General features: G+C 37.3%; 2 protein-coding genes and 1 pseudogene across 4 annotated transcripts; 1 reads left to right on the top strand and 2 right to left on the bottom strand.

Moving 5' to 3' along the window:
* Positions 1 to 5,508: 5,508 nt before the first annotated feature.
* Positions 5,509 to 9,106, bottom strand: LOC103950364 (annotated as a pseudogene).
* A 1,001-nt stretch (positions 9,107 to 10,107) lies between these two features.
* On the top strand, positions 10,108 to 13,606 carry LOC103950363 (eukaryotic peptide chain release factor subunit 1-3). 2 transcript variants are annotated; one of them, XM_009361561.2, is made up of 3 exons: positions 10,108 to 10,311; positions 11,584 to 13,064; positions 13,208 to 13,606. In XM_009361561.2, exon 2 carries the CDS (start codon positions 11,625 to 11,627, stop codon positions 12,930 to 12,932), a length of 1,308 nt encoding a protein of 435 aa, XP_009359836.1. In that variant the 5' UTR covers positions 10,108 to 10,311; positions 11,584 to 11,624; the 3' UTR covers positions 12,933 to 13,064; positions 13,208 to 13,606. The 2 variants fall into 2 exon arrangements, with proteins under 2 accessions (XP_009359836.1, XP_009359835.1); XM_009361560.2 differs by having other exon boundaries at positions 13,151 to 13,606.
* A 2,213-nt stretch (positions 13,607 to 15,819) lies between these two features.
* Positions 15,820 to 19,972, bottom strand: LOC103950362 (U2 small nuclear ribonucleoprotein A'). 2 transcript variants are annotated; one of them, XR_007254763.1, is made up of 9 exons: positions 19,681 to 19,972; positions 19,541 to 19,581; positions 19,293 to 19,422; positions 19,000 to 19,205; positions 18,271 to 18,435; positions 17,548 to 17,598; positions 17,279 to 17,452; positions 16,343 to 16,507; positions 15,820 to 16,157 (listed from the first exon to the last, which is right to left on the bottom strand). XR_007254763.1 is itself a non-coding variant. In XM_009361559.3 (8 exons), exons 1-8 carry the CDS (start codon positions 19,760 to 19,762, stop codon positions 16,152 to 16,154), a joined length of 855 nt encoding a protein of 284 aa, XP_009359834.2. In that variant the 5' UTR covers positions 19,763 to 19,966; the 3' UTR covers positions 15,820 to 16,151. The 2 variants fall into 2 exon arrangements, 1 of the variants encoding a protein (XP_009359834.2); XM_009361559.3 differs by lacking the exon at positions 16,343 to 16,507 and having other exon boundaries at positions 19,681 to 19,966.
* Positions 19,973 to 24,118: the final 4,146 nt, after the last annotated feature.

The following is a 24,118-nucleotide window of genomic DNA, read 5'->3' as shown; positions in this document are numbered from 1 at the left end:
GGTGTCATAAAGTTTCAACAAAAAAATTTGAACAAAAATGATCCTAAAACAAAAAATTTCAAAGAGATTCCAAAATAATGCATCAAATAAAGCAGGGGTATTTTCGTCATTTTAACAAACGATATTATCTGCACTAGGGAGGAGGGCACGGGCTTAGCCTCACAATTAGCTAGCAATAATGTGATTCAATCATTTGTTCATTCAATATTATTTTCTCTATTTTTAAAACATGTTCAAAACAACTTAAGAGGCGTGTAATACCAGTCCTAAAAATGGTCTTTCGCACACGGATAATAATGTAATTAAATTAGTTGTCAAATGATTGTTTTTTTTTTTTAACAAACGATATTATGTACACTAAGGGGGAGGGGGCGAGATTAGCCTCACAGTGAGTTAGCAATAATGTGATTCAATCAATTGTTCATTAAATATTATTTTCTCTATTATTATTGTAAATTCTATAGAGACCGATTTTATTATGTGAATTCAGCTACTTTAATTGGTTTATAAGGGATTTCTTCTAGTATGATCTAAGATTATTCATTTACTTCAAACATTTGACTTTAACGTGTAAATCGCGGGTAACACACTGTGATTCAAAAAATATCTTCTGCTTTGAAGGCTAGTATAACCGAAAGGGCAAAGGTGTTTTTATATTTTTAGTGATTGCAACGGAGTAGATATTTGTTTTGCTCCCTGTATTTTCCCGTATTTACCCTCTAAAATCCCTTAATTCTCCTCCCCGCATAATAATTTGTATATAAGAATATGCTTTGTATTAGGACTCGTGAGTATATCTAGTCTCCCACATCTCCAATCCCATTAATAGTTAGTACATTCGCGTATCGCGTAACTAATCTCCTATATCTCCAATTCCAACAATAGTTAGTAAGTTCGCATAATATACACATTTTGATGATTCATTAAACTGTACATATAATTTTATAACTACAAAATATTATACAGTATTATAGATGTACATATTTTTACGTTTAATACATGATTTTTTGACACATTTTACAATAAACATATACAATTCATGTTTTCTATCAAGAGTAAAAGTAAATAAATATTAAAATAAAAAAATGCCCGAAATAATATGTTTTTTTTTTTTTTTTGACAAAGTTGTTGAACAATTTGTACATATTTTTCATATACTATTGTTTGGACCTAAAATTATTGGGCTGGGTCGAGTATGGAGTTGTTATCGGGCCAGAAGCTTTGCTTGAGGATTGCTACAAACCAGCCGGTTCGTGGACCACCTAACTAAGGTCGGTCAAATCCTATTTGGGAAAAGAATATTCCAGATGAATAGGAAGTGGTGGGCCCTATTGCATGGCGGATGAATGAAGAGGTTAAGTCCTTATGCAGTAAGGATTCTCGGCCAGATAAGGATACCAGAAAGTGGAAGTGAATGTGGTCTAATAAGAGGTTGAATTCAAAATCCTAATAGAAGGAGGATTGGCCGAGATAAGATGGATTGCGGTAAGGAGTCCTAGTTCTAGTATGGTTAGGATTTGTCTTGCTGCTATAAATAGAGAACGGAGTGCGTAATTAAGCTCTCTCCAATTCAACACACAATTGCCCTGCGCAAAACCTCTCAAACATCTTGATATTTTTCATTTTCTTTTTCTTCCAACACATCTTCAGTTTGGATAAATAGCACTGTGGAGGCAACCGACGAACATCTTCAGTTCGGATAAACAACACTGTGGAGGCAATCGACGAACATCTTTAGTTTGGATAAATAGCATTGTCGTCGTAGAATCAATCGACCAAGGAGCACCTTCAATTTGGATAAACAACACTGCATCGAGGTTGGCTGGTTACCTATCAAAGTCTCAGTCGGAAAGGGTTTCCGAATCCTTATTGGCAGATGTCATCTTATTAGCCTTATCGGGGAAGTAAGGTGTTACAAGTTACTACATTCGGCACATTGAACGCCAAGTGATTTTATGATTGGATACTCACAAGTGAGTTTCAGAGTTCGGCATTCTGACGGTCGAACCGCATTTACCATCAAAACATACGTCACTTTTGAGTACTTGTGTCCATATAGTTTGGTGTCGATTCGACGTGCTTATACTATCACGAATATAATCACTGTGACCGAATCCGGCGCCGACGATTCGTGAACTTTGCAGAATTAGCAGCCTTGTCTTCAGGCTCGAAAATCCAAAGGCCGAGACTTATTCCTCCCTCGGCCGTAATTGCAAGATTAAGAAGTCAGCAACACGTTCAACGCAACATCAACAAATTGTACTCCTCGGCTAGGTTTGGCCGACGAGTTGGCATGCCCCCCGTATTAACCGAATGACGTAGTTAGCTCATTAGTTACTCGGCCTGCGCGCCACGTAGGCTTTGTAATTTTTAGGGTCAACAACTATACTCGTTCCATATTTTACTAGAAAGTTATGTGTATCTTAGGAAAGCAGAACTGTCACAAAGAATAATGGAAAATCACCTCTAACTTTGGCTTGTATCTTATACTATGACATTTTTGTGGTTTAATTTTGGTCATTTTATGTTTGATAAAAAATCTATGGCCATAACTCTACCCTTATTGCATAATAAAAAATTAGCTATGATCAGCAAATTTGAATCACACCATTATAGCTGGCCTATTATGAGGCTCAATTACTCATCTATCTTCTTATTATAAATAATATCGTTTGTTAAAAAAATAATTTGCTATAACATATAAAATGATAATAATACATGAAGGTGTATCGTGTTCGCTTGAGAAACAATACATCCGAAAATATCTTCCTTCTCTGCCGGCTTTAGATTTTCTCAATCTATTTGGGCATTGCTTTCCCGAATCTCGACTCGCTTTTTATCTGATGAGCCTCAAACATAAAATGCCTGACTTCCCAAAAGCGTGATGTGAACAGATGAAGCTGTTTCTTGCTGGGATGGGACTGCTTTTCAGCTGCTCAGATTTTTACTTTTTGGCCTGAATTTTGAATAATGGAAGCAAACCATGGGTTGTAATTGTATGACTAAAAAAATGTAAACTCATGCATTAGACTCATTTTCCAAATTTATTTTTCTTTTTTTGCATGTACGTACAGTAATATTCCATATCGACCAACAAAGAAAGAGCGATGTGGCTTATATGTACATGCCAACCTCCTATAGCATGAGGCCTTTTGGAAACTCATTGGCTTCCAGTTCTATCGGAACTCCGAAGTTAAGTGAGTTCGGACGAGAGCATTCATAGGATGGGTGAATCATTAGGAAGTTATAGTGTGAGTTCTCAGAAACAAAACCGTGAGGGCGTGGCCGGAGTCCAAAGCGGACAATATCATGCTACGGTGGAGTCGAGACTGGAATGTGACACGTACATGTTACATTCTTGTGTATATATTTAGTACAACTTTAATAACCATAACCATATACCCTAAAAAAATTGAAAAACTACTATTTTACTTTCAATATTCCTTCCAAAATTAATTGATTTTCCCACCAAGTAGAAAATGTCGGAAAAACTACTATTTTACTTTCAATATTCCTTCCCAAATTAATTGATTTTCCCACCACGTAGAAACTTGACATGTGGTTCACGCTAGAAAGAAGATCGATTGAAGAACATTTGCAAACATTACGGTTTAACTTCAAATATTTGACTTAACTAAAAAAGTAATTTAGTGAATACCAAAACTTTCGAATATTGTCCGCAAATATACAACTTTTTAAAAGAAAACAATTATAAATAAAATGACGAATAAGAACAAGTTAAATTTAGAATTTGAAACTCTCAAAACGTAAAAAGAAAAAAAGCAAAAGTAATAAAGAGGAATGGCTGCACCTCCCATTGTTCACCACTATCTTTATGCACTTGATTCCTTGTTTTATGGGTTTTATGGTCAATTCAGCATTCAATTTCAGTGACAAGTTGATAAGCTTCCATCATATGATGAGGTTGCGAGATAAACAAATACAGAGAAAAAAAAGAAAAAGAAAAAGAAAAAGAAAAGAAAGATTGAATATAAGGAACGAATGAGGATTATTTTCGGATACTTTTTGTGAGAATCATCTCTAGATACTTTTTGTGAGAATCCTTAACGACTACTTTTTATAAGAATTTTCTCTGAATTTTTTTTGTGAGAATCTCAAGAATTATCAAATTGTGTTCATTCATCGTACATAATGTGATCAGAAATTATTTTAAATACTTTTATTTAAAATTAAATATGAATAATCTTTGACAAAATCTGATCTCACGATGTACGATGAACAAATTCAATTTGAAAATTTATAGTACCCTCGTAAAGAGGATCCTCATTCATAAGGCACGGACACGGGTAAAGTAAATAGCAGCCAAATCAGCAAAAGCACAAAGCAAACTGTTTTTAGGATCCTTATAAAGAAAATCCGGAGATGATACTCATGTCATGTAATATAGGTTCGATTTCACCAATAATATTTTGGGAACTTTAACGAAAAACTTTCGGTACTGTTTACTTGAACGAAAAACTACATTTTACACTAAAAAGTCAAATCTTGTACTATTCACTTTATCCTTTATTTTATTAAAACTTAAAGTTTTTAAATCATTTTCATTAATTTTTCTTAATTTTTTTTAACAATTAATTATTTAATTTATTAACATTATTGCTCTACTTCAAAAAGATTAAAAAAAACACAATGTGCGGCGGATTAAAAATCAAGTGTGTCAAAAACACTTTTCTAACTCCGTTGTAGTTTTTTGTGTTTTGTTCGTGGGTTGGAGTAATTTTTCGGTGTACCCGGTACACCAAAAAAATTTGGTGTACCCTCACTCATAATGGTGAGGGTACACCAAAAAAATTTGGTGCACCCTCACTTTTTGTACACCAAAAAAATTCTAATGAGTGAGGGTACACCAAATTTTTTTGGTGTACCCGGTACACCTAAAAATTTTCCCGTGGGTTGGTCCTTGCTTGAATCTCCCTTGTACCTTTGACGCCTTTGCCCAGGTTATAAATTCAGTTTACCCAAAAAGAAGAAAGAAAAAAAGAAAAAAAAAAACGTCAATACCAACAACATCTACCTACACGATATTAATGACAAAGATTGCTTTATTTAGTGAACATTTATGTACACAAGCATTTTGATGTCTCAAATTAAAAATGTCGAACCTTGTAACAAAATTTAAGTAATCATTGCAGAAGCACTTTGACCGCGGTTTCCGTATGAGGTGCTTCTCCGAAACACATTAAAAACGTTCTTATGACCCAGAAGCATTTTTTTTTCTTCTTGTGTTGGGATGAGGATAACCAAGACAAAGGGATTTAGGCTACATTAGTAAGAAATGTGCTACAAAATATCAAATTGGGGAATTTACAATGACTAGATTCAATGTACTTAGAGTGATTTGCAAATGACTACTTGAAAGGATTCATTTGAAAGTGATTTGGTAATGCTCGCGCGGTATATTTTCATTTCCGTCATCTAATGTTTGTAGGGTTTAGTGTTTAGGGTTAAACCTAAATTCTAAACCCTAAATTCTAAAATAGCTAGAAATCCCTCGTCCAAACACATCATTAAGCAGAGTAACATAAATTAGGTAAACCATAATTACATGCCATAGCCACGGACAACGCCATTCACGACGTCCTAGACCTAAAAACACAATCACCATTAATAACTTTTGCAGGGGCATTACGCACTGATAAAGTTGGAAGCATTACAAACACGAGAGTAGTAGGCGGTGCAACTATACGCATACGGTGGTCCAAAAACTCCAAAACGGCAAGTGGGGTGATTCATATAATGTGATTGGGAAAGCATCTACGCATTTGATTCGATCAAAAGGTTGGAGCAGTTAAAGGGGAATAGTCAGTTACCAAAACCAAACAACTTGTAATTAGCTATTCATTGATTGCTATGAGTTTTCTTTTGAGTAAAGCAAAAATCTTACCGCCTATAGCATATCGGACCACCACACAATCGGGTCACACAGTTTGAATGATTGGTGCTGGCGGATGTCTGCCCGTACTCCTTCACCAATGTTTCTGTAATCGAAAAGAAAGATCAGCTTCTATTAAGAGTAAGCTCTACCGGAGGAAATAAGACAACTGGTTTTTCTTTTCCAAAAGATTATTTCAAGCATCGCTTTTCAAGGGGAGAGAGATAGAGGGTATTTGCACGCGTGCAGACACACTTGAAACGGACAATTATATTGGACCGCCCTAGGTGCAATATTTTCTAGGCATAAACATCACATTACTATATTTTTGGATGATAGACATAGTATAGTTTCGAACCAAAGAAGGAAAGGAGGCTATATAATGCATACGGGTAGCGTATGCCATATGATGAATACAATTCCAAACAGCTAGCATATGCTTATACACTAATTGAGCATGAAACCTACTGATCCTTTTGGAGAAAACCCTAAACTGCTTCAATAAAAAGTCAGCATCCTAATCCCTCATTTGTCACCAAACGTAGCATGAAATTATTAAGCTTTCCTAACCCAACGTGGTATCTAAGTATAAAGAATTCCCACTAAGCACATGTTGGCTCTAACTTACAAAGGAAAAGAAAAAATGCTTATGCTTGTTAAAGGACAATGGCACACACACCAGCAATCCGCCCACAGGAATCATTGGGTCATCATATTCCTAAAACAAGAACCAGAAATACCAGCTTTCCCATTGCAAAGAGGAATAACCAATTTAATAAAAACTCTGAAACCTCTGATTATGCTTTTGCTTTCTTTCATTGAAAAGATCGTGATTACCAACTTTTGATCTCTTGAAGCCTGTGATCTAAACATTCAACGAGTATTTTTAACATATACCTACTTATAGGGATGCACTTAAATTATCTTGATGTCTATAGAATCATGGCTTGGCATGGAAGTCTTGCGATTTATCCCAATCTGATCAACTAGTTTTGTACACAAAAAGTTAGACAATCCTTAACTAATATGCATGTTCGTATTAGTTTTTTGAGAAGGTTTGCCATATATTTCAACTTGCTCCCAAAGAAAGCATGCAGTCATTTTCCCATTAAAAGTACAGGCTTTTGCTATCCCTCTTTTAAGTATGCACCCTTTACTCAAACTTCTTCCACTATATATTTTTAGGTACTTAGGTACATGCGTACATGCATCAAGATACAGGAGGATGTCTAGGCTTTCCGTCTGTCAATTTGCTGTATCAAAACCACAGTTGTCTAGTTTATCATTAAAAAGCTTGACCAAGTGGCGATTAGATGTGTTTGAATTGTTTTGTTGCTGTCTTTCTTTTGTGATTTTGGGTCTTTCTTTTTTGTCTTTGCCTATAGAATCCTAAAAAGTAAAGCAACTAGTGAAGAAGAAATATTTCATTCCTAAAGAAAACCAAAACCCACACATTTAGAACAGGTTGCCTCTCAGCCGGTTCTACACCTTTGAGAATAGGGGAGTTTTAAACTTTTTCTTCATGTTCCTAATCATAGTTAAACTTTGTTCTGAAGACTCTGAATATGTCCTGATGACGGACAAATAAACGAGCTAACAACAATAGGGCATGTAACCGCTTACAATTTGCTAAGGATTCTGCGGGATGACACAGCGATTAGACTAATCAGGTGATACAAATAAATGCTTGCTTGATAACACACCAATTTCATCTCGATAAGTGACCTTATCTTATTGACATTATAGGAGTTTTTTTTCATTAATATAGAAGTTTACAAGCAATCATCACATAAACTGGTGAGCGGTTAGAACAGAAGGTGCATATGCATATTTAGCGTCGAAACTCGAAAAATACAAAGGATTCAGTTTCTAGCCTGTTAACTCATTAACTAACTAAAACAAAAGCTGAATTCAATCCAGAAAGATAATAGTCAAACTTACACAAAGCCAGCAGCCAAGAGAGCAGTTAGCTAGCTATCCTCATCTTTCTTAAGGTTGCCACAGACATTACATTCCATGACATTCGAAGGAGTTCCGTCATCTTTGGGGGCAATGGAGCCAGAGTGCCCCAGCAATTGGTTCTATTGCACATGAACCTGAGAAAGAAATAGGCGTGATTCCCCTTGGGCTGAGCTTCGGCTTCTTCGACGTTATTCCCGGCTTCCCCTTGGGCTTGAGCTTCAGCTTCTTCAATGTTATACCCGGATTCCGGTTCTGATTCCAAGGCTGCTTCCATTTCCTGGTCTTGGTCCTCATCCATACCCTCTGCTTCTTCCCCACCCTCATCGTTTTCCTCATTGTCAGACCAATTAGCTTCCACCTTGCAGCGATCACATTGGCAAGCGAAGCCATAGTCCTCCGCCAGAGTCCTCTGCCGGTTCGAATAGCTCTGATTAACCGGAAAATAGCTCAGGCAAATCTCCCTCCCCGCTGGAACATCATGGATCATCCTGATAACCATGTCGGTGTTGTGTTCGCTGTCTGTGTCGATATAATCGAAGCGGCAGGCATTGGGGAGGCAGTCGTGGTTAAAGAACAAAGCTTTCGGATAAATGGCGGAGGCCCTGCTCGCCCTCTGAGACAATTCCGTGAAGGGTTCCATCAATCCGAAGGCGTTAAGCTTGTCCTTGGCCAGCAGGGCCGCCGAGAGCTCCACCGTAAACGGCTGCTCTAGGAACATTGGGTGAGGAGCACGGAGTGTCGAGATGAGAGAGTGAAGAAACTGGGCAGCAGCCGTGGTGTCGGCGACGGCGAGGTCGTGCGGCTGGCCCTGGAGAGACAAAAGAATCTGGAAATCGGAAGGGGAAACCGCCGCGAGGTTGTAGGTGGCGATCAGGAAACTAGCCTGGACCTGGCGCTCGAGCGGCCGGCCGGAGAGAGGCGAAGAGGGGTCACGGAGAAGGCGGAGGGCATAGCAGGCCCAAGGGGAGTGGGAGGAGGAGAGAGCGGCGGAGAGGCAATTCGGACCACAGAAGACATGGTGAGAACACAGTGGACATACTTGGGGTTGAGCTTGCGGTTGGGGTTTTTATAAGGTTTTAAAATAGTGTTGGCAGCAAGGTTGGGGAGAAGGAGCGATGAGAGGAAGAGCGGAGTAGAGGAGGATCGGAGATTCTCTGAGAACAATTTCGCCACCACTAACGCCCGTCCTCTCCCTTCTATCTCCGTTACCCTGAATGATTCCTACGCCATTTCCATTTGCTTCCTGCGGTTTTCGGTCAGTTGCCTCAGACAATCAGAGGTTTGACCAAACTTTGACTCTTAACAAGAGATAAAAATATATTTTAAATGAATAGTAATGTAAGTGATTTTTAGAATAAAAATATCGTTAATAATAAAAATAGACAGTAATATAAATGTTTCCTTAAAATTCTTAAAATTAAATAACTATTACTATCAGTGGTTCTTTTCCCTTCGAAACCCGCCGCGCCGTTTTGTTCAGGGTTTCTCTCTTCCTTTTTCCCACTTCTCGTTTTTATTTTTTTTTTACTGTAAGCCCTGGAAACCCTTTTACCCTTTGCTTCATTTTTTGTTTGGGGCCAAGAGTTTGGCCAAGTGATTTGATCTTAGTTAAGAATATTTTTTTATCAATCGTGTTATTCATGAGAGTCGAAGGTACACATTTTATATACAAGCAGAGAATGCCTTAAATGCTTTTGTTTAAGACATTGCGGTATATCAAGTTCGATTTAATGAATATCATTTGTATAAGAAAAGTTAAGATAATTAATTTACTTACTTCAACCTCGCACACAAGATATGGTGCTATAAACCTGGCTGAATGCCCTCATAGATCAAGTTAAACTTGTGCATCTGAAGTTGTGAACTGGGCACAAGTAATTGTTGCGATATATGAGCTGGATATGACAAGTTATGAATCTATAATAGAGTGAATTATATAACATATCATTATACATGAGTTACAAATCCTAACTTACAAAGTCTAACAAATCTTTGCCAATCCAATCTCATTTCTAAAGCTCAATCTTATCCAACCCACCAAATCGATCTAAATGCTAGAGTAGATCAAATTGGGTTTATGGGCCGTCATTCCTCTCATGCCCAAAGAAAATCCAAAGCACCATGTTAACGCATTGGATTGATTTAAAGCCCAAAGAGAAACTTGAGTTAGAAATTTTGACGTCAAAATAGCTAGCCGCCGTATATTATCGTGGCTAAATTCTTGTCCTTGTTTTTGGTTGAGGTAAAGTCGGTTCCGGAGAAATCCAAAATTGCAAAGGGTGGGACGATGGGTTGATCTAATCTAACTAGGGTTAAAAGTTGGGTTAGGGTTAGGCCCAGCGGTACCTGGTGGTAGTATATAAACCGAACGTCCCTTCTGTCAGCTCTTCCTTCAATATCAAAGTATCCTCCGCTCTCGACTCTCCAGGAACTCTTGGCTGCGCGCTTTCCATCAGGTCCTCCGCTTTCCTCCCTTTTATTTTAGTTATTATTTTGTTCTGCGATTTTTCTAACGTTCGTACGCGATTTTTCTAGGGTTGTTATTTTCTAGGGTTATTATGCGATTTTTCTAAGGTTCTTACGCGATTTTTCTAGGGTTCTTATGCGATTTTGTTCTCTCAATTGTTTGGATCTGCTGTTTTAATCTGTCGAATTTGAAAATTGGTATACTTTATATTCCCTGTGAAGTATGCGTATTGTGATTGCTGATTTTTTTTTCCTGAAGATATGCAATCAATTCATATATGATTGTTATTTTTTTACTTTTTTGTTACATGCTTTTTGTTTTTGCGTTGAAATCATCAGGTTTTATGCTTAATTTGTGGTTGTATTAATATTCCCTGTGATTAATAGTTTCCATCGTGAATAATTGTTGCTGTATTTTATGCTTGATAGCATGTATCTATTATTTTTAGCTGAATTTTGTCAATTGTTGCCGGGGATGTGTGTTTTTGGGCATATGCATGCGTCTCATCCCTTGTTACGTGCTATGGCTGGATTTGAATAGATTGCATGAAAGTATTTAGTGTGGAGGCATTCTGGTATGTTTTAAATTTAGATTGTGTGCCCCTCAGAATATGTGGTAACATGTGTAATTAGGATGCTTATTCCTTTTAATGTGGATTCAATGGCTCCCGATTCGGTATTTATAGTTATAACTTTTGCATTCAAGCTATTACTTTATTGCTGCTTGTTTTGCATTTTGGGCTGTCCTCTGTTTAACACTTTCAACATGAAATGCGTGACTTCTTTTCGTGTTCTACGGATTCAGTGTTTATAGTTAGAACATCTTACCTTTTATGCTTCTTCATTTGCATGTTGGGTTGTCAGCTGCTTAATTCTTTCAACATGTAGACTTCTTGTCGTGTTCTCCGAATTCATTTTTAATTGTTAGAACCTCTGAACTTACATGCTTCTTCATTTTCATTTTGTTTGTCATCTGCTTTACTCTTCCAACATGAAATTGTGACTTGTCGTGTTCTTCGAACAGTGTTTATAGTTACAACTCTTGCATTCTAGTTCTTACTTTATATGCTTCTTCATTTTCATTTTTGTTGTTGGCTGCTTAAACCTTCCAAAGTGAAATGTGTGGATATTTGTTGTATTCTTTGAATTTAGTATTTATGGCTAAAATTTCTGCATCCTGGCACTTTACACTTTTTTTTACCTTCTTGTTTTTCGTCTGGTTTTGGTCTTTTGAAACTCATCTGCTCAATGTTATTTTGCAGGCCATCAATTGTTGTTTCAGCCGTTGCTGTAATTCTTCAGAATGGCGGATGGTCACGAGACTGATAAGAACATTGAGATTTGGAAGATTAAGAAACTGATCAAGGCACTTGAAGCTGCAAGGGGTAATGGAACCAGCATGATTTCTCTCATCATGCCTCCCCGGGATCAGATTTCTCGTGTTACTAAGATGCTTGGTGATGAATTTGGAACTGCATCGAACATTAAGAGCAGGGTGAATCGTCAATCTGTTCTTGGGGCTATTACTTCTGCTCAGCAGAGGCTCAAGCTTTACAACAAGGTTCCTCCTAATGGGCTTGTGTTGTACACGGGGACCATTGTTACTGACGATGGGAAGGAGAAAAAGGTTACCATTGATTTTGAGCCTTTCAGGCCCATCAATGCATCTCTTTACCTCTGTGACAACAAGTTCCATATTGAAGCGCTGAATGAACTCTTAGAATCTGATGACAAATTTGGCTTCATTGTCATGGATGGAAATGGGACACTTTTTGGGACATTAAGTGGAAACACCAGAGAGGTGCTTCATAAATTTAGTGTTGACCTTCCAAAGAAGCACGGAAGAGGAGGGCAATCAGCTCTACGTTTTGCTCGTCTTCGAATGGAGAAGCGACACAACTATGTTAGGAAGACAGCGGAGCTTGCAACCCAGTTTTATATTAATCCTGCCACCAGTCAGCCTAATGTTTCAGGATTAATACTCGCTGGGTCAGCTGACTTCAAAACTGAGCTTAGTCAGTCAGATATGTTTGATCCTCGTCTGCAGGCCAAAATACTGAATGTGGTGGATGTTTCTTATGGAGGAGAGAACGGTTTCAACCAGGCTATTGAGTTGTCGGCAGAGATCCTGTCCAATGTGAAATTCATACAGGAAAAGAAGTTGATAGGAAAATACTTTGAGGAGATCAGCCAGGATACAGGAAAGTATGTTTTTGGTGTGGACGACACACTAAAAGCTCTAGAGATGGGTGCTGTTGAAATTCTCATTGTGTGGGAAAGTCTCGACATCAATCGGTATGTGCTGAAAAATATTTCTGGCGAGATTATAGTGAAGCATTTCAACAAGGAGCAGGAGAACAGCCAGAGCAACTTCCGGGACGCTGCCAATGCAGAGCTAGAGGTTCAGGACAAGATGTCACTGCTGGAGTGGTTTGCAAATGAGTACAGGCGCTTTGGTTGTACTCTCGAGTTTGTCACCAACAAGTCACAGGAGGGGTCACAGTTCTGCCGTGGTTTTGGTGGAATTGGGGGGATTCTTCGCTACCAGCTTGATATGAGGTCGTTTGATGAGTTTTCTGACAATGAAGAAGTTTATGACGATTCTGAATAGCAATCAATCAACTCTTCCCCAAAACTGGTGCAGGAAGGTGGGGTGCAAAAAGCCTGCACCAGTGCGCACGGAGTCGTGGTTGCTGCTGCTACTCCTGAGCTATTGACAGAAACATGCTCACGCTTGATTGAGGTATCTATTTCTTCCCTCTTTAATATAAATAAAATTATTTTCTTTTACAGCAATCAGTCCTTTTATCACGTCTTTATTTCTTGAAGGACATTACATTATCTGATCCCGAAAACCTTGATCTGGTGATTTCGTCTGGATCGCAGAAGAGGCAAGGAAAATCGATCATATTGGACGAGGATACAATGCCGAGGGCTGCTTCCTTTGGGCCAAGACCTTCCGAACATATGCACCCATGTATCGAGAACCCCATAATGATGCTGGATTGTGGTCATTGGGGTTGCGCATTTGGTCATATAGTTGTATTTGGTGGTTTACTTGTGACTTAAGCCGTGTTGTGTCGTGTCGTGTCTTGTCTGTCTTGCGAAACAATTTACTAGTATCGATGTGGTATTGTCTGTCTTGTGAGACAATTTACTAGTATCGTTGTGGCGGCGCATCTCTGAGATGGAGCCGGGCTGAATAATCATGTTTGAACTAGGAGTTATCTTTCTCTTATCTGCTTGTGATGACTCTAAACAAGTAATCTATGCTTATTGTGACTATACTCCTCATCTTTCTTGATACGTTGGATTCCTCTGGATGACTTGGAATTGGTTTGGTCATGGAATTCTTTTGGATGCTTTAAGGGAAAATGCTTTTAGGTTTTAAAAGCCCTCGAAGGGGTTTTTTTTTTTTTTTTTTTTTTTTTTTAATTCTTCTCCCGGAAGGATTTACTTTCATTTTTACCAAAGATTAGTTCTAAAAATGTTCGCACTTGGTGCTTTCAGTCATTTTAAAAATAACTTATAACAAACGTAAGTACGCTTATTTTTTTAGTTTAAGACATGCCCTTGTTTATTATTCATGTCACTTATTTTCTTTTTATTTATTCAATTTAACAATCAGAAACAGAGAGGGTATACAAGGAATTTAAATAAGGGTAAGTATGGTAGCAACCCCGTAACTTATATGGCAATGTCTCTTATATGTTGGCGAATCCAGTAGTGTTTGGATACAAAACTAATGAAACACATAAATCATGGCACATCTGTTGGTGTTCAAATAAGGTGGTGCTATCCACGCTAATTTTTATATTTTTTGATCTTTCGATTTATTTGTTTGAAGGCTTAACATTGAGTGAAGTGTGTGGAAGGTAAAACATGGGATGTGGATAGCACCACCCTTTGAAAATTGGTGTAGTAAATTTCATGTCTAAGTAGTGGTCATTTTGAAAACATGTGATGTGGTTATAATATAGGCGTAAGATTTTGGCTGTCATTTTTAGCCTCGTGCACATTCACGTTTACTTCTGGTCTTTCAGTGGAATAAAGCAAAGGAGAATTAATTGGCAAATAAATAGGAATGTCAGAAGAAGAAACTATGTGCAAAAATTATTTTTTCATTGTGACATTTTTTCTATTGGAAATGATAACCGCACACAAATATTCTTCTCTTACACATAATTATTTATTTATAGTCATCAAATTCAATAAATCACATAAAAATAACGAACATGATTGAACACAAAGTGTGTAATGTGAAAACAAAATTTAATAAATGAGAACAAAAGAGAATGGCAACTAATGGCCCAACACGAAAACAAACCCTAAACCACAGCGAGGATGAAGCCCAGGAAGAACGGCCCATATAAACAAGTGGGGGTTGCAACTTGCAGCAGGTGATAATTAGGTCTAGCGTTCGAGTTGCGGTTCGTCTATAAAAAGGCCGCTTTGATATTCATTCGGTGGAACACTGAATACGCGGACGCGGCCGCCGCCGTCCCAATGCCTCAAACCCAAGGCCCCAAAATTCTGCAGAATCCTTTGTTTCCGTTGTTTATTCCTCTCTGCCTTGTTGATCGATCGATACTCCACCTTGTTCTTCACTTTTCATTTCTGCGGATAAATTCTTATTTGCATTTGCATGGTGTTTTTTTTTTTTTAATTTAATTTTATTGCTTTCTCAAAACTTTCTTTCATTTGATTGGATTAAGTTTTGCATTTGATTTGATGCGAAGCAGCAGCAGCTCCCGATGATTGAACTCCATTTATATATTAAAAGTTTCAGCCTTGTCTGAATCAATTCCGTGTTGATAGGTTTTTACGTTCTGAGGGAGCTGCCTCATTTAATTTTTTAGTTTTACATTTTTTGTTTTGTTTTTTTTTTACCAGCATGGCAACCGTGGAAATTGCAGAAAAGTATTCGAAAGTAAAAGATCCAGTTAGGAAGGGAAAAAAGGTTTTCTGAACATGGTACCCCAGAAGTCCCTCAGGCAACTCATGACCTGCATACGTTTTGGAACACTCTTCTTGTGCGATACTGCGGAGGGTCCTAACTCAAAACGCTTATTTAATAAGTACTTGTGCTCATAAGCCGTTTCGTTACAAGTAGAACACAAATTTTATCAAAAAACTAAGTTACATTTCCGCAGTGGACCGCCGTTCCAGAACATCCTCATCCAATTTGCAGCATTCTTGTTCAGTGATGAAGAGGTTTGAGTATAAGACTGGCCGCTAAAGGCGGCCGTGCGTGATCGTAGGGCTGCGTCCGGCAAACGCTGAAGATATCGCTCCGTGTCTGTGGCCGTGGAAGCAATAGACAATTCTTGGGCGCGATGAACTCCGCCAGTGACCAATGCCAAGACCACAGTTATGTCAAATGGAACATCTCGAATGTCACTGTTTAATTTATAGCTTATAGTGCAAGAAAACGGCATGAAAAATGCAAAACCGATTAAAAGTTAAACATCCGTAGTAAAATGTAACATTGGAACAAGTAAGAAAAAATTGTGCAGTGGTTGACGGCTTTCGTTATTTTGTAACTCAAACAACACGAACATATGAAATTTGACACAAACTTTGTATCAACATAATACAGATATGAACCGTTCCAACTCTCCCAAAAGCAATGTTAGAAAGGGAAAAGATTAGTGTTAATTAATCAGGCAAAAATAAATTGTTCTTACACAGGCAGAATCCCCTTGTTCTCTCGTATATATTGAACAGAGTTCAAGGAATAGCAGAGTTTCCGAATCAATAACTTTTCCAGGCGCAGCCAAGGGGTTCGAATCGGACAAGCTTTACGATGCCAGGATATATTTGGATTCTCCTACTCCTGCAAGAGGAAAAAGTACATTAGTACTAGAACCAGAGAATATCAACCAACATATCATATAAGTTCGCCTACCCACATACAGACCACAGGATCATAACACATGCGAACACAGTACTAATTTTATAACAAATATCCTTCTCAAAATGGGCTCAGCAATTACACAATCTAACATATCAATTATCAACCTTGCTAAACAATTGATTCTTCCCAAGTGGATCGAGAAGTGATAAGGTCAACAAGGTCGGGGTGTTTGACCGTGGACAATCCAAAAGCATGATACGGTGACTCTCAAAAGCTCTCCAATTCAAATCTCAATGCAACCGTTGGACTAGCTCATTTACCTACTCATCCTGCAATATCCCAAATTTCTCGGTGATAGATCACAGTATCTTATAAATAGTACTGAGTGTTAATATATCATCCATGTAAACACTATCGACAACATAGCAGCTCATCTTCAATTATTTTTTCCAGTGAGCTAGGCATAACTAACATTCATAAGACAATACACAAACTAAAATATAGGGCCGCAGATGTTTTATTACATTATGAATGCCTTCTCACATTGGTCAACAGAACTATAGGGTTGCAGAATCTTCCAGTTTCTATAGAAACTAAAATATGCCTAAATAGGAACATGAGAAGCAGAGGGAAAAAGGAAGAGCAGCTTCAAAATAGGACTACACTAACTGAAGCACTTGATCCTATTTCCATATGAATCACTAATGAGAAGAAACCAAAAGCCATCAAAACCTAAGCCTGCAGAACTGATGGGAGGTACAATAGTATGTTTAAGATGAAATGAATTCCGATTGCTGAAGAAATAAACAGACAAAGGCTGAACCGAACTCATCCTATTTCCTTCTGTCCATTCCCTATGCCCTTGCATTATGACAATATTATAAGCCAACAGAGTCCCTCTTGTTTGTAAAGGGCCTGTTTGTACATTGCATTATTTGAAAACAATAACACCACTATCTTGATTTATAAGATAATTTTTTAGGCCATCAAAGTTGTATGCATCTTCTTACTCGAAGAACACGAGACCTTCTACAACAGTGCACAGAGACGAATAAAAAAAAAAAAAAATACTTTAAAAACTGTAGGAAGTGCATCGATACCTGTTCCATCACTTCAGCTTCATCGTTCTTCTGCTCCTCCATCTCTTTTGGTTCAGTACTAGCCTCATTTTCAGTAGTTGTGTCCATTTTATCATCCTTTTCTTGGACACTATTGGGTTCAGCATCATCATCAAAAATTTCCAAATCTGCAGGAAGCTGACCTGACTTCAGTGCCTGCTCATGCAAAACAAGTAGAATGTTAATGTAAAAACATTAAGAGATAAGACATCCAGAAAATTGTGAAGTAGTTCTCAGCTTGAGCAAACAACCTTTTCAAGTCTAGCAACCTCTTCAAGAGTTGAGGAATTCACTATGGCAGCCTGCATATGGACAAACAACATATAAAATAATTGAAAACCTAAGATGACTCTACAAATAGCTGCAAAGTAGGAGAAGAAACCACTGAAACAAAGCAATAGTCTATCACAAAAGACCAAATTCTCTATCATTTCCCACAAATGGATATCTTGAAATATCAGAATAACTTTCAGTTGGGACAACTAATGGTGTAGTGTTTATGACAGTATGAGATACCACTCAAATATAATAACCATAATTACTATGATTTGAACCTAAACAGCAAGGAGAAGATAATCTAACATGGAGAATAGACAATGTATCAGAATTGCTCAATCAGTTAATACTGGTGAACAAATCAAATCATAGAGGTTGGAAAAATTATTCATAATTTCATACTACCGTTTAGTCATTAGTAGAGGAAAAAAAGAATACCCCTAATTAACTGTCACTTCCTTCACAGTTAGAACGCGGACTTAAAAAAAGACTATGAAAATTGCTGTTTCTTGAATAAAATTGCATTGATTACAAAAGTAATTGCATGGTGAACTTTGTCTCTCCTGGGTTCATTTAAATAATATTTTCATTCATTTTACTAACAGCTCCAATGTGAGAAAGACGTGGTCTTTCCATGCACATCGTCACAGAATATAACGATTGATGAAATTATGTAAAAACTTGATAGCTAAGATTACCTTGATTTTCATAATTTGTTCAGGAGTGGGGGCAACAACTTTTGGAGCCTGTTGTTCCTGGGAAACTTCTGGAACCTCTGCAGGCATGAATTTTTGGGGAGATACCTTTCTAGTCTCTTCTTCAACCTCTTTAGATGAAAACAAAGTTTGTGCTTCCAGTCTCTCCTATGATTGATAGAACAAGACCAAATAATAAATAATCCAGGTGATAGGTACAAAAGGAACAAGCTAATCTTCTATGAAAAATAGCATTCTATTTCATATTTCCACTTTTTGGGTGAAACTAGTAAGAAACAAGCAGAAGCCTTTGATACAAGTTAACAAAAATGAGGCATTTGGAAGGGCAAAGTTTCTTTAAAGCTATAAAACCAAAATAATATTGTGTAATGTCTGAGAATCAGACCCTACAGAAATTGATATTCAGTACCTTATGAGTTAAAAATTTAAAATCCAAAATCCCCCAGGACAAAAAGCGTCACAATTATAATACAAAATTACACGGTAGCTAAATACAGTATACCCAAGCCAGTTTTGCTCACAAGATTTGTGCTTCTGTCATGTCAGTATTGACCTCAGCTACGTAATTCATGACATTCTAATACTAGGTATTAGTGTTCCATTAGTATGTTATTCCTAGCACTGTAAAACCACCTCATAAATGGTACCATAGAAAAGTAGCACCCACACCACAACAACAAACATAAGTTTGGCAATTTAAAATTAACTCACCTTGTTCTTCACCTTCTTAAAATCCAGAACCCGAAGCGATTTTAACTTATGAATCAAGTAAAGCCTATAGTTGGGTTTCTTGGTGATGTTGTTATCCAAAAGGCTAAGGTACTGCAACTTTGGGAGGGACGCAAGAGGGTCAATCTCTACCAGGTTGACTAGCCTGTTGTTGGTAAGCACCAAGGTGTGTAACTTCGGCAAGAACTCTGCATTTACATACAACTAAATACTTGGTAATAAAAGATAACATGATGGTATGAGATCAAAGTGACAGAAGGATAGAAGTTAGTTACCTCCAATGTTGGGATTGATACGGGTGATTCGGTTGTTATTAATAATCAAAGTACCCAAACGATTAAGATAGGGCATGTTTTCGAGCTTGACGATTTCATTGTCAGACAAATCAACGGTGTCAAATTGGTCCTGTTCAAATTAAAGCGAAAAACCATATTTCATTCAACTAAATTCAGTAATTTGAAGCAGATTAAATCGAAAAAACGATGGCTTGAAGCGATTATAGTTATATTTAAGTAAATCACACCTCTGTAGCTCCCAAGTTTTCAATCACAGCAATCTTATTACCTGACAACAAAAAGGAAGCGAACAGTTTCAATTATCAAAACCCTAACGGCGTCAATGTAGGGTTTGGAGTTGGGAATTGGGAATTGGAATTGGAATTACCTCGGAGATCCAACTCTCGCTCCTTAAGAGCATTGAAGAAGTGAGGGCTCTTCCATACCAAGTCGGCAGTCAGCCTCACCATCTCTCTCTCTCCCTCTCTTAGCTTCGCTGTTCCGCTCCGTCGCTGTTGGCCTGGCCTTAAACCCTAAACCTCTACTCTCTCTGCTACTAATTCGGGTCGGAGCTCGGAGGTCACCAGCCACTAAAAGTTGAAATTGAAAACCTAGGCGGCTAGTTAATTGTGCGCCTACCTGGCTGCGGCGTCGTTTTCGTCTTTTTGTAATTTAATTAAATTTTCGCTTTCGTCCTTTGCATTTTCCATTTTTGGAAGAGTTTAGTCCAATTCGTCAAATGGCTTTCTTTCAAAATCATATAATTTCTTTGTTAAAAAAAAATCATATAATTTCTGAAAATTTAATAAAATGAATTGAAATGAGGCCCAAATTTGATGTAAATATTCTTGAATTTTGGTGCTAAAGCATAGAAAAAAATGCATTACAACTCTAACTTGATTATAAACATCGAGTGTAAAAATCATAATCCGAAGATACGTTTATAGTTCCAAAAGGATGTTCTTCAAAAATCCGATGCTTATTCAGAACAAAAACTGCACAAATTATGATTGTGATTTTAAGTTTGAAGATGTGCACAAAATTACTGAAAAATCAATTTATATGATTAACTAAATTAAGGTGAAAACAGAACAAGAAATGACGTTATGATAAATTCAATTAAGTTGTATTTTGATGTGCTTACTCAACTTGCACATGATATGTCATTCACTACTACAGTCTAGTAGTATTTCTCTTTATTTGTAAGTGAAATATTTGAATTTCGTAGATGACGAATTCGACATTAAATTAGATTACCGATTGTGTAGCTTAGTTAGACTCTGCTTCTTCTAATTTTAAATATATCGTTGTTCTAAAAAAATAAAAAATAAAAAAACTTCGCACACGATTTGCAGATTTGTTGGATTAGGAAGTTGGTGACTTTTATGATGGCATACTTTATTTGCAGTGGTATGCAGGCCCTCGTTGCGCTTAAGAATCTTCTGCAACTCAGGACAACCGCAGCTCTCAAGCCTCTCGTTTTTAAGAACTTTTGTGGGTTGGATGGTGCCTTGGAGATATTGAGGCAGCGACTGCAGGGTTTAATGGTGGTGGAAGACCACAGACATTATGCTAGGGATGTGCAAAGCATCCGCAATGAAGTGCAGCAGAATTTTTGGTTGGAAAATTTAATAATAATAATATTATATTAAATTTATTAATTGAATGGAAATTAGAAGTTGAGCTTTTTGATAGATAGATGTGTCTACTTAAATGAAGACTTACAATTTTTTATTCTTCATGAATAGTCACATGTTTTTCAAATACGTATCTCACATTCTATAAACAGGAAAGCCTTCTAATCATATATAGAGTGCACTAAATATTAAAGAGTCTCATTGAGTCCGTATGTGAGAGTTTTCAACATAATCGTGGTTCATGGAACCTTGTGATTTGGAGTGCTACTATTATAAGGACGTGGTCGTTGTATCTTGGGAGACATGTGCCGATCAACCATGAGCACCGTAGTGAGGCGTAAACTTGTCTTAAGGACAAAGTGTCCAACACTTGCCTCGACTATATTTTCTAGGTTTTTCTAATCCATTATATCATGTTCATGTAACATTGGTTACTCATGTGCATGCATTATTTTGATATATAATTCCATGAATTATTTCTTGATTTTCTATGTCATTTATTATAGCAATCAGACCCCTAATTTTTTCAACATTTTTATAGAAGGCTGGAAGCCTGGAAGAGGTGGCTACTAAACTTGTTTTGCGTAGCATTCTGTTTAGTAATTTACTTTTGGTCTTAACTACCATCCTATTATTTGCTTTAACTTAGCGTCTTATGGAAATGACAGGTAACGCGAAAGGGTGGTCAGGGGAAGTTTGAAATGCATATGTGAGTTTTCCGGCCTCCAAAATGGTGGACTGCCGTAACGAAGCCATTAGCTAGTCTTTTTTTTTTTCTAAGGACAGGTAACACGGGTTACCACATGATGCAAACTCAATCCTTAAAAAACATTACATACATGGGTACGTCTGGTGCGCTTGTAATTTATGTAATACTCTTGATCTTGGATTTGTACATAGCGAACATTTCGAAATCTGGTCTCTTTCCGCAGAAGGGAGACTAGGGTAGGCTTTGGTTGTAACTTGTAGTCATAGATCGATAGGTGAAACTTCAAGGGCAGAAATGTTATATGTTAAAGTTACGATCTTCTTGGAAAATGAATTTAGCTTGGCAGCCAGCTTATCCAAGCATCTCTCGGTGAAAATGAGGTTTCGTTGTAAAACTAATTGACGATTAGCAAACTAGTTATATGCATGGGTACCTAAAAACACGGGCGATCGTTGCATAATTGATCGTTGGATTTGATCTAAAAACTTAAAGTTTAACCTTTGGATATGATGCGACAGCTTGAAAAAAACGTCAGCGCTTAGTGCATATAGTTACCAAAGAAAAATCAACTAAATATATGGGGTGGAGATTGGACCAATGTACTACTTATGATTTTCTATATCATTTTCCTAGTCTTTCCTCACTAGGTACCGTAAGAATGAAAATTGAATTCCTCTTCGTCGTGGATTTGCTCAAAAATACGTTTGAATTCATCAACTTGTTATGAAGGATGGCAACGTGTGCGACCGATCGAGCTCACGTCAACTTCTATTTGTCGTGCAAGAAAACAAACATTTTGAGTGGCTTGTCTCAATCATCATTTGATCAAACGTCTTGTGTTCGAATTCATTTCTTTTCGTAGGACCGCAAAGAAATTTGATATGTTGTTGAACTCTAATCACTATGGCATCAACTTTAATCATATGATCAACATGCCGTGGATGTTCAAAAATTAAAATTAAAAGTATGATCATATTAACTTAAAAAATTGGGAATTTTTTATGGGCTTGAAGCAGTAGCATCAACATATTATGACAAAAAATATTACATTTAATTTAATTTAATCACCAACCAATTAGAATTAGTAGTTTATGTAGTTGAAGGGTTGGTGTACAACACCTTGTATTTTATAACTCACCAAACTCCGGGGTGCAACTTGCGTGTAGGTGGCTCGATACGGTGGGGAGGCGGGTTGGGGCGTGTGGTGATGGCTGCTAGGGTTGGGTGGGTAGGTAGGGGATTTGGGGTTACAGGGTGGCTGCTAGGCATTGGATTTAAGGTATCGTTTGGTATGCAGACGAGATGGGACGTAACGGAATGGGACGGGACGGGACGGGACAGGACGGAACGGAACGGACCGGGAGCAAAGATGCCCTCGGATGGAAACAAGGAGGAAGAAGAAGGAGACAGAGAGGTTATAATTTTGTGTTCCATGGATGTGGAACGAGTCGTTCCAGGGGGGTGAAGTGGAACAAAAATTCACCCAAAACTCGTCCCGTGGAACAGCTCGTTCCACCCGTTTTAGGTGCACCAAACGTGGGACGGAACACCTTGTCCCACTCTGTTCCGTCCCGTCCCACGTATCAAACGGTAGAACAAAAGCTAGTTTGAAGTAACTTTCCTGTGAACAAAAAATTAAAAACGTTTGTTTTCATAAGCGCAGATAGAGCTACTTTTGCTTTCTGCTGTTTTCGAGTTATGATTTTGACCAAAAACAATTTTAGTCCCAATTAAAAAAAAAAAAAAAAAACTGATTTCAAAATAATTTCAACAATACCTAACCATGGTTAGCCCAAATCCTCTTCTTGATCAATTAGACCCCATCAAAACATCTCCCTACATTACATATAGATTTATACAAAAATCTTGTTCAGCATATCAGGTCAGTAGCCGTCGGTTGGTGTGTTGGTGTCTGGTGATGATGTTTAAGGATATTCTAAGGAATAAATTTGGTGAACTTATAAAACGTTACATTTATAATTTAATGGTGTGTATAAAAAAATGGTAGTGTTTTTCATACATTTATTTTTATTTATGACATACTATTTTCAAATTTTAACTATTAAATTGAATGAATTGAAGAAGAACAACAATAAAAAATTAACAAGAGTATGAGAAATAAAAATGAGTGTGTGAATACCATTACCCTATAAAAATTGAGCGTAAACTTAGATAAACTTCGGTGTTGGCATTTTAGCTAAAATGGTATCTGAGATTGACATAATTTCTCATTTTGATTCTTAAAATTTGAAATAAATAAAAGTCAACCGTCAATTATTTTGACCATTGCGTAAAAATATTTGTTAAATAAAAACTAAAATTGTTCAATAAAGACTAAAATGACAATACCCTAATAAATAAATTTAAAAAAAATCAATAGTCAAAATACAGCGCAACGAAAAGTACTAAAAAAAAAAAAAAAAAAGTTGTGATCTTGGGCCGCACGTGTCGCAATTTTCTTAGAATTTGGACAAGCAATC

Source organism: the organism of the source record quoted next, unplaced genomic scaffold, assembly GCF_019419815.1.
Source record: "Pyrus x bretschneideri cultivar Hongxiangsu unplaced genomic scaffold, Pyrus_bretschneideri_v1 Contig74, whole genome shotgun sequence".
Classification (NCBI taxonomy): Eukaryota; Viridiplantae; Streptophyta; class Magnoliopsida; order Rosales; family Rosaceae; genus Pyrus; species Pyrus x bretschneideri.
Note: the sequence above shows the minus strand (reverse complement) of the source record. Positions and strands in the feature narration are given on the sequence as shown.

Excerpts from the sequence above, each read along its gene's own strand:
- LOC103950363 (XM_009361561.2), top strand. The coding sequence starts at position 11,625 with ATGGCGGATGGTCACGAGACTGATAAGAACATTGAGATTTGGAAGATT.
- LOC103950362 (XM_009361559.3), bottom strand. The coding sequence starts at position 19,762 with ATGGTGAGGCTGACTGCCGACTTGGTATGGAAGAGCCCTCACTTCTTC. Across the intron at positions 19,423-19,540 it reads AAAACTTGGGAGCTACAGAG|GACCAATTTGACACCGTTGA; the intron begins GTGTGATTTACT and ends TAATTTGAACAG. Across the intron at positions 18,436-18,999 it reads TTAAGAAGGTGAAGAACAAG|GAGAGACTGGAAGCACAAAC; the intron begins GTGAGTTAATTT and ends TATCAATCATAG.